This window comes from Mytilus edulis, chromosome 4 (genome assembly GCF_963676685.1).
Source record: "Mytilus edulis chromosome 4, xbMytEdul2.2, whole genome shotgun sequence".
NCBI classification, from domain to species: domain Eukaryota; kingdom Metazoa; phylum Mollusca; class Bivalvia; order Mytilida; family Mytilidae; genus Mytilus; species Mytilus edulis.
Window position 1 is genome coordinate 68,424,248 of NC_092347.1, and position 10,005 is coordinate 68,434,252.

The window sequence follows — 10,005 nt, forward strand, 5'->3', positions numbered from 1 at the left end:
GGTTAATAAATGGATGCATATGAATATAATTACCTTTTTTGTGTCTTACTGATCGAAAATGATACTTTTACGGTTGAGAAAAAAAAAACTTAATGCGAGTTACATCTCAAGAAATTCAAACTTGTTTTCCATTTTGATTAGTTTGTAAGTTTTGAGCTGTGATTTTTTTTATTCTTTTTGTATATTACTTCATTTTGAAGATATAATTGTAGCGTTTTACAGCTTCATATATCATGAAGTAGAGTTCCTCGTCTTACCAATCGTACATTCTATGCTTACCCTTACTCCTATGTACATTTTTATGTTAAGTACGGTTTAAGTCACGGCATTTGTTTTTGTTATATACTGTTAAAATGCTCGAATATTGAATTTGGTTGTCTAGGTTATATATTTCAAACAATTAAACGCGCATTCTCACCTACAAAACTTGTTTTCTTCCAAAAGGCGTGGAACACGGATCCATTTTTTTATTCGGGATTTACCATTATATTTTCAACACAAATTATATATGTCTAAACTTAAGTTTGTTAAAATTTCCATTTGGTAATAACATCTTTAAACACATGAAGCAACCTTTCAAAAATGGACTGTTTTTAAAATAATGAATTATAAAAAAAAAATCCACTTAAATTCTCGTATGTAAAGTTTGCTTAAGGGAAAGACCTAATGTATGAGAGACAACTCTTACACAGGTATCGAAAGTCATCTGAGCGTTTTAACTTGGCAGTAATGGAAACAATGAATCAACCACTTGTGTTGTTCACATTTGGTTATTAGAAGGAGCATCTAAGAAACTTGGACATCAAGCATTACATTATAGAATACAATTGTTTAAGTGTTTAAATGTTAATAATCATAGCAAAAATGAAGATAGATTTGCAGGAAAAAATTAATTTTGTCCAAAAATTCTGGACATGTTTTCTTATGTTTTAATGCTAATTTAGTAAATTAAAATTTGTGTTTCAAACAGTAATTTCAGTAAAAGTTTGTTATTTCAAGATAAATAAACAATAATTGTTTTAGGAATTAAACAAGACATTTTTTCTGACAATGAACTACCCATAATTTTAGAGCTTTTCAATAGCTAAAAGTTCTTTATTTTCAATTAAGCTATAAATATGAACATGAAATTTCATATTCAATTTAAGATATGCTTTTACTACACATTTTACCAGTTATGAATATACCCTATGGGAACATGTGTAAAAATACACAATATTATATACCTACCAGTATTTTGACCGTTGTGTAGAGTACCATTAAATTGGATATAATTAATTTGCATCATGCATAAGACTTTGGCAGATGATGCATAGACTTCTGCCTTTTCAATGGTGCAAACATTAAAAAAAGACGGGAAAACGTTAATGTTACCAAGGCATATGCCGTTAAGTTTATGTGGGTTATATCAGTAGCTCTATAACTGATTAGGTTCTTATATAAACTCTTGCCATAAAATGTTTGAACATGGAAGTACATCTAGAAAAGCGCTTCAGACCATTGAAATGTTAAGTGTAATTTCATATTTTACAGCAGTTGGTCGACTCTGCTGCTTGTTGACTATCTCTGCCCGAAGGAATCATCAAATTAATAGTAAGTACATCAGTTATGATATGATTTATAACAAGCAATTCTAAAATTCAACTTATTAATCAAAAGATATCAAGAAACTAAGGTGTAAACTACCTTATGCAAAGTTAATCTTAGATTAATCTGACTATGTTTGATATAATTTTTCATGAATCTGTTCAGGTGTTTTGATTGTTATCCATTCTTGTTAATATGTTTTTGGAAGGATCTTTTAATTAAAAGATATGTTGTCGCCTTATGCAAGGTTAAGCTTTAGTAAAATAGTAAAATTATCAACTGTAATAAAGTACAACGTCAGTATTTTGAACAATTTAGCACACCAAGGACTAGTTTGCAATGCTTATTAATATAAATAGCCATGCTATTGTTAGTTGTAAAATTGATATGAACTTTGTGTAAACACATTTTATTAGTATAGGTATGCATTTTAAAATGAAATTGCCACCTCGTTATGTTTATCCTGTGAAAAAAAGATGTATGATAAATTCTTAAATTGTTGTAAAAATTCCAGGTAATTTTAGGATGAAAACAATTCCAAAATGTATTTATATCATTGGGTTTTCAAGTGTGCATTCACAAAAACGAGATTATGAATACGTATCTGCCATTAGAATGGTGTTTGGTACGTGCAGACTATTGATAAGTCAATAAGTCAAGTACGGATCAATTGATTTTGTTTCAGTCCTTTTTACTGCAAAATTATATTTTGAACAGTGACTCATATGCTATGTGTAGACTCATATAAAGTTATACAATTTTAGATTGATGATCCAACCGTCTTAATGTAAATTATTCAGCTCTTATATGAGATATTGTAGCTGATATGTAAAAAGAGTTAAACTTTAAAATCAAAAGGTATGACAAAAATTGACATCAGGCGAATGTCATAATCAATTTTAAAATATATATTTCGATGAACTGATTATTACTTGATGTTTAACGCAACTTCGGCACTCTTGTTACTTGCTGAAGTATACCATGGTGGCCAATTTTTATTATTGGGTAAAGACTTGTATCCTTTTGAAATTAATGATCGTTTCAGGGACTGAATTTTCGGCGCTCCCTTGACACCATTTGCGAGTATGGTTTTCAGGAAACGATGATAGTCCGTCGGAAGGGGACGATTAATGGCTGACCCGTGTTAAGAGAGAGATCCATATCTCTTGCACGTTAGAGACACCCTTGTAGATTTCGAAAAAGAGCAGGCTAATGCCGCTACAAGGCAGCACTCGCACCCACAAAGTGGAAAGGGATTAATATAAGTTGCAAACCTTGTTTCCCAATCCACTATAATTAAATATGTTTAAACTAATAAAGATCGACATTGAACACATCTGCTCCGTGTGTTTATTAGCATGCATACGGAACTGAAATATTTAACCACAATTTTATGAATTGCTATATTATATATGATCATGATACTTGGGCAACTACTTTTAAAAGATGTCTGAAAGTCAAAACACGCTATGCTACAACTCAAAGACAGCATGGGCAAGTGTGAAAAAACCTGACGCTTTGAGCAATCATAATCCTTTCTAACTTGATAGCAATTTTAGACGCCGTTTGGGTAGGCAAATACTGTATTACAATTTAATGACATTTACCTTAGAAGCAGCTGCGCATTGAGTAGAATTGCAGTGCCATGATGGGGTACCCCATGTTGGTGTTCCTTTAGAACATTTTGTCAACACTTCACTTGCAAACTTCCTTATCGTTTCATCTATGCTAAAGACACAAATAACTGAACCTTGAGTATTGTCGGCCTGAATGTTGTCAACATGGTATTCCCTTATACCAAAGGTCATATATAGCTGTTGTTGCGCGTTGTCGTAGTGAGCTGCTATTCCAATGTCATACTTTGTAGGAGTTTTACATGAAATTGCCATTTCCTCATAAGAACCGTAATCGAGGTTTGCTTTGCGCAATTTTGATATTCTTGTTTCATATGAAATGATTCCTGAATCGTTTATTGATCGAATGAAAACATGAAAGATGTATTTGTCAGCTTCAAATATATGCAGAAACTTCAACTTAAAGTTTTCGCGTTTGGTATCACATACTGAGAGAAAACTCCAAGCCGAATAATGATCAAAGTTCCAATCATTGTTAGTAGTATTTGAAATATCAAGAGATGCAAACTCATTGTAAAAGTAATCTGCTTTTCTGCCATCATAACTTTGACCAATGAAAAAAAGATCAATACCTTTTTTGTCCTTTGTGATAAGCATGACGGATGAATTTTCACTTCCAAGATAATTCTTCTTTATTACGCCAAAATTACTTTTAAGACTGATATCAGATGAATCGTACATGTAACATATACCTTGGCGCGCTGTTCCACAGACAATCAGGGAGTTTCGAAATGACTCCAATATACTAATATGGTTATTGACTGTTTGGTATCTCATGTATATACAAGAATTATCAAAAGGATTACACTGTTTACTGTCGTTGACAGGGCCAATTATATCCTGTTTTTGCAGAGTAAGGTCAAAGTTAAAGTGGAAAATAGTATTTTTTCCTCCTATGTATAAACTTCTTCTTTCTTCCTTTATAACTATTTTGGATAGTGGACCATAGTTTCTTGGTACAGTGTAGTTCTGATGGAAAGCAAATGTTGTTATGATTCTCGCAACCAGACAAATCCCTACTAATTGCATATACATCTGAAGTAAAAATATACACTGGGTTTTAAAATATCATTGACAAAACATCCTGATTTTAATTAAGCATTACTTTATTACAATGTTATATAGATAAAAACTAAGCAGATATACCACGAATATACTTTTCTACAGATTCGAATTTCGTCTTTAATAAACGCAACAGTCACGCTAAAATAAAATAATGAGAAAAAGTATTTTTGGTTAGAAATTGAAGGGCACGAAGGACACTAAATTCTTAAAATAAATTTGCCTTATACACCTTTATTCATTCATTTCTTGGGTAGAACTTCCGTTGTATTTTATCAATATATTGTTGGGCGTCCTAGCTATCAAACACACTAAAAGTGATTTGCTTTTAAAACGACAGTATTACTAGATTTCTCATTTAACATTTATTTTATCATATAACGTTCTTTTACTCGAACTTAATCCACAAAAATACAACAGTAGCAAACAACAACTTGTATGATTATATGATAACAAAACATATCTGAGTCTATTAAGGAAAACGTGAACCAACGGTCATGTCTTTTTAAAATATACAGCATCAAAAGACTTTATTTAAGAGGAAGACGAAGGATACAAACTGACCAATCAAACTCATATGTTGAAAATAAACTGACTAATACCAGGTGCATAACTTTTTGTCAAGCAGAGAAATACCGGTATGTCTACATTTGGTTGAATTATATGACGCAGCTATCCAAGAAATTGTGTATTAACTAACTGTTAAAGGTAAAGATCGCTCAGTCCATTTTTAAAGTCCTCTATGCTCTACACACGGGTGTCATTCGGTTTATCGAGAGAAATGATCGTGAAAGAATATCTGACGGCGGTCAAGTATTGAGAGACGATCGTGAAAGTTCTGGTAACGGATCGTGAAAGACATTTAATCGAGAAGACATATGAAACGTTAGTAAATATTCTAATTTATTTAATTACACAGACACATTTACGACAAAATAAAACTGTCTGTCAAAATGGTTCAACATTATGATCAGTATGTCAGAATATCCAGTTTCAAAAGTACATAGTTATTACAAAACGACAAAAGGCATATTGCTTCTCGACATTTCAATGACATAAAAAATGTAAACAAACACGATTTTTTCACAAATTCGACTAGATAAACTACGTTTATCAGAATAAGGGTATTGTATTTAAATTAATTAAACGGTTCTCATAGTTATTTTGTATAAATATAATCTGAAACTTGGTAAATAAAGAACTATTTACACAAAATTGATTTTTTGGATCGTGAAAGATCACGTACCGCATTTTTGAAGATCGTGAAAAGGATCGTGAAAGATCTGATGCTACGAAGACGTTCAAATTATTCTTCCATTATATGATAATTGATATTTGTTATTGGTATTGAGAAAGGCTAGATAGGTCAACACCTTCAATATAAAAAATATTTGTTAAGCCAAACAAGTAGAAAGTTGAAGAGCATGGAGGATCAAAAATTCCAAAAAGTTACATACCAAATACGACTATGGTAATCCTTAGTTTTTCGAAAAATTCAAACGCAATGGCATCGCCCCAGTGGTATAAATAGTTATCAAAAGGTACTAGGATTATAATTTAGTACGCCAGACGCGCAAATACACTAAAATTATTATTTGGGCATTTGTGAATATGTTGTTTGTAAAATAGTTGGATGATTGTAGGATGAAGTTTTTTTTATTGTCATGTGAAGTACTCACTTATCATGAGTTATAGGATACCCATATTTTGTATATTGGATCCTATAAACTTAATGTCCGTCAGACAGGATTCACCTGACCCTGAATTTGCCTCATTTCATGGATGAAGATTCATTTTAGTGGTCATGTCCGTATCGAGGATTCGTTAAGCTTTAGGATAACTGTCTGTTGTTATGATTGTAAGGTGTATATTTTCGACTTGTGCAAGGTTTCAACTAACATTGAACTCATTATCCTGCATCATTCGGCAATGTTTGTCTTAATATATGTTGTTGGGCTTTTTGAATGTATACCTGTATGCTATAGCGACAAGGTGTGTCGTGTATGGTGTACATGTCTGTGTGCATGTTTCTTATATGACCATGATGACTTCAATTGTGTTTGATTTATTAAATGATAGTAAGATGTCTATGTCTGGCTGACGGTCAGGGTTCATATACTTTTGACCTTATGTTCCGAATTAATTGGCCAAGCATAACTTTTACATTTGTCAGTTTTTAAGGCACTGTAAGGAGCGGAAACACATTTATTTGGCGTACGGGATATTTGTAGAGATCTGTATGGCATGGTTCATTTGACCTTGACCTTTTTTATGAAATATTGACAATCTTAAGCGCATTTGACACTTCTAGTAAAACCCTTGATATTATAGACGTTCAACAAATATACTATCATAAGTAAAGCAAACAAGACATTACAGCATTTGCGCTTTGGTATTCTATAGTATGTACTATATAGTTAAATCAATCCTTATCTGCGTTGTTTATAAAAGTTCTGTTGCACAAAATGTTGGTTATCGTTCAATCCAAAATTACACATGAAATGTGCTGTTTTTGCTATGATTTTTTGTTTGATGGATAACATTTTGGTTTAAACGTTGCATATCCATATTATTGGCTAACTAGTGTCGGTCTGCCTGAAGTGCACTAGACCGATTCACAGAGCTGAATCTTTCACACTTATTAAGACACGTTATTAGTTTTGGTTTTTTTTTAACTTTCGAGGTAAAGTGTTGAATAGAAAAAAAGATAATAGCTTTAATATTCATCCTTATCAAAATAGTTACAGGCTTCAACCACTTGCAGATTTATCAAATGGTAAAAGAAATACTGATTTCTGATTACTAGTATTAAGTCTGGTCACGCATTTTCTTTCACGATCGAAATAATACGTTGCCTGATCTTTCACGATCAAGTTTGATGGAAATTCAACAAATTCAAGGTTTTCATAAACAAATTAACGCTTTTAATGGAAGAACATACTTTAATTTTACTGTACTATCAGATACACCAAAGATTAAATTTCAAATATATCATGATATTCTGAAATATGACCATTATAGGTACAAAAAGCGTTTTATTTGTAATTAATTTCATAGACACGCATTGCGCCTTTTGTGTTTTTTCAAAAAGTACTTCATATTTTCTTTATCTTCTTTCACAGTTATGTTGAGGAAGTTAAACCATTTTGACAGACATATTTTTTTGTTCGGATTTGTTCCGCTTTTTGAAAATTAAGCGATTTTTTCAAAGATTCTGAACTAGAATGTACATTAAATGTCTTTCACGATCCGTTACCAAAACTTTCACGATCGTCTCTCAATACTTGACCGCCGTTAGATATTCTTTCACGATCATTTCTCTCGATAAACCGAATGACACCCGTGCTACAACTTCGTACTTTATTTTAGCCTTTTAACTTATTTGATTCGATCTTCACTGATGAATTTCTGAAATAAAACGTGCGTCTAGCGTACAAAATAGAATTAGTCTGGTATCTATGGTAATCTTTTTGAGCATGCGAAAACAAAAATACAAAGGAATATGAGGGATTCTTTATTTGATTAAATGAAAGAGACTCGCATGTGGCCTACCGAAAATGTATACCCACCGAATTTACATTTACATGTGCTCTGGGCTTTAGTATAGTTTGTGTTGCTCAGTCTTGAATATTCTATGTTGTGTATTGTAGACAGTTGTTTGTATTTTGATTGTTATACGATTTGAGTCACGGCACTCTCACTTCGTTTTAAAACAAACGGTCTAATATCCCTGAACTGTGACAAGGCAAACTAACTTTTGATTCGAAAGGAAGCTTTTGTCTCTCCAAATTGTGTAGTGCATGAGAATATTCGATAAGGCAAATTTGAGTTATCATAGAAATGAAAACAAGCGGATGACAATGATAAACTATAAAATAAAAAATCGGTTCTTTGATGAGCTTATAGAAAGTACAGGATTTTTCGCTCTCAGTCTACTGGTAATATTTTCTCTTAAAAAATGTGTTAGTAAACAGTTCTAAGTTATTATATCAGGATCAATTAATCATGTACAACATGAATAAAATTTTAGAATGGAAATGTGTCAAAGAGACAACAACCCGACCAATAGCATACACCACTTGTATCGCGTGGATTTGTATCTCTATGGTGTAGGGTCACAATTTGTGTTTGTTACTTTATTTTACCAGCAACCAAGATGTTCATAACCTTTACCCTTATCACATGAGCAAAAAGAACATTATTAAACTGTAAAATCTGACCGGAATTAAGCTGGATAAATATGGTCATAACTTTTTAAGGTTTGTTATTATATGAATGAATGAATATTGTTATTTTGTAAACAGCCCTTACAGGAAAACATATCGGATGTCGACAAAAAATTAGTTGAACTATCATCAATACATTACAATTTTGTTAGTTACGACACGGTATTGTATTAGTCAAGGGAGGAAGTCCGGTTTATTTTTAGTTTTTAAAGGGTTCATAGTTTGCATTTATTATCTTTTGGATAAAACTCATGTTAAATGAATGCCCTCCATTTCACATTGTAAAAATGCTCTCTTCTTGTAATTATTTAAAACCTATGAAGTATCCATGATCTTTTACCAAAAGAATGCATACAATTATATGAAATCATTTAAAATTAATATTTGAAACCTTTCTAATTTAAATGATCTAAAATAATTATGTATGAGTATTAGTTATTTGTTAACTTATATATATTGTATAAAATTAGCCGTGGACCACATTATAAACTATTTTGGAGAGTAATAATGGAGTTTAAAACAGGTCACGTGTTGTGGACGGTTTATTTACGGTGAGACGAATTAGTTCCAGATTATGTTTCGTGTATACGTAGCTGATAGCAGAAACTTTGAAACTAACCTGAATAATCCAAGTGAATATTGAAAGTAGAATTTTATATATTCCATGTAGGGTAATGCATTTAAATGTTTTTATTTACTTCTGACAGCTGTTACTTTGCAGCAAACCAGTGAAACAGTTTAAGAATACACTTGTATCATAAAATATAAGCTGTAATAAGAATCTCAAAAATGACTTTCACGAAAGGACTACACAGAATGTACTACACGTGTCTCAATTTGCTGTTTGTCCTTGTATATTTTTCTGTTATCTTAGAATATGGCAATTCCATTATTTTCGATACTTTTGCACACACTATTGATGAATATGTATGTAATTTTGCTGACCACTTTCTTGTCCGTAGTATCTTTACATTTACATATGTCTATGGTAAAAACTGGATATAAAACTAAAATAAAGTGCAACCATACACAAAACATCTATATAGAAATGGAATGCAAAAAGATTGAAATACAATTATTGTAGTAAATTCGGAAAGTTTACAGTAACTTACATTTTTGCAATTTGGATGTCATCTAAACAAATATTAAACACTTAATAGTTCCTGTTATAGTAAACCATTCGTTGTACTTCGCTTCAGGAAGTACATCATCATCTCATTGATCGTGGTCTATTTTTGATATTTTTGAAAATAGGAAATATAATGTTTGTACTTATAGATCTGATATATTTGATTTTTATGCCTACACATACTTAAGCAAAAAGAAGATATGTCCCCGGATCGATGCGTATTAAAATTTCCATCCCTTATCCACATACCATTTAGGTGTAATACCACCAAATCATGGTACGTCACATCCGGTTGCATACGAAAGTAGGTCTAAAAAAATATTCCCTTGAATTTGACCGTTGTAGGTAATTAATCCTACATTTTATT

The 10,005-nt window shown here is 31.7% G+C and overlaps 1 protein-coding gene across 1 annotated transcript; it reads right to left on the bottom strand.

Moving 5' to 3' along the window:
- Window positions 1-162: 162 nt before the first annotated feature.
- On the bottom strand, window positions 163-9,715 carry LOC139520318 (plexin-A1-like). The gene is made up of 2 exons (XM_071312854.1): window positions 9,622-9,715; window positions 163-4,256 (listed from the first exon to the last, which is right to left on the bottom strand). Exon 2 carries the CDS (start codon window positions 4,254-4,256, stop codon window positions 3,174-3,176), a length of 1,083 nt encoding a protein of 360 aa, XP_071168955.1. The 5' UTR covers window positions 9,622-9,715; the 3' UTR covers window positions 163-3,173.
- Between the last annotated feature and the right edge of the window lie 290 nt (window positions 9,716-10,005).

Coding starts and splice junctions, on each gene's coding strand:
- LOC139520318 (XM_071312854.1), bottom strand. CDS start 4,256: ATGTATATGCAATTAGTAGGGATTTGTCTGGTTGCGAGAATCATAACA.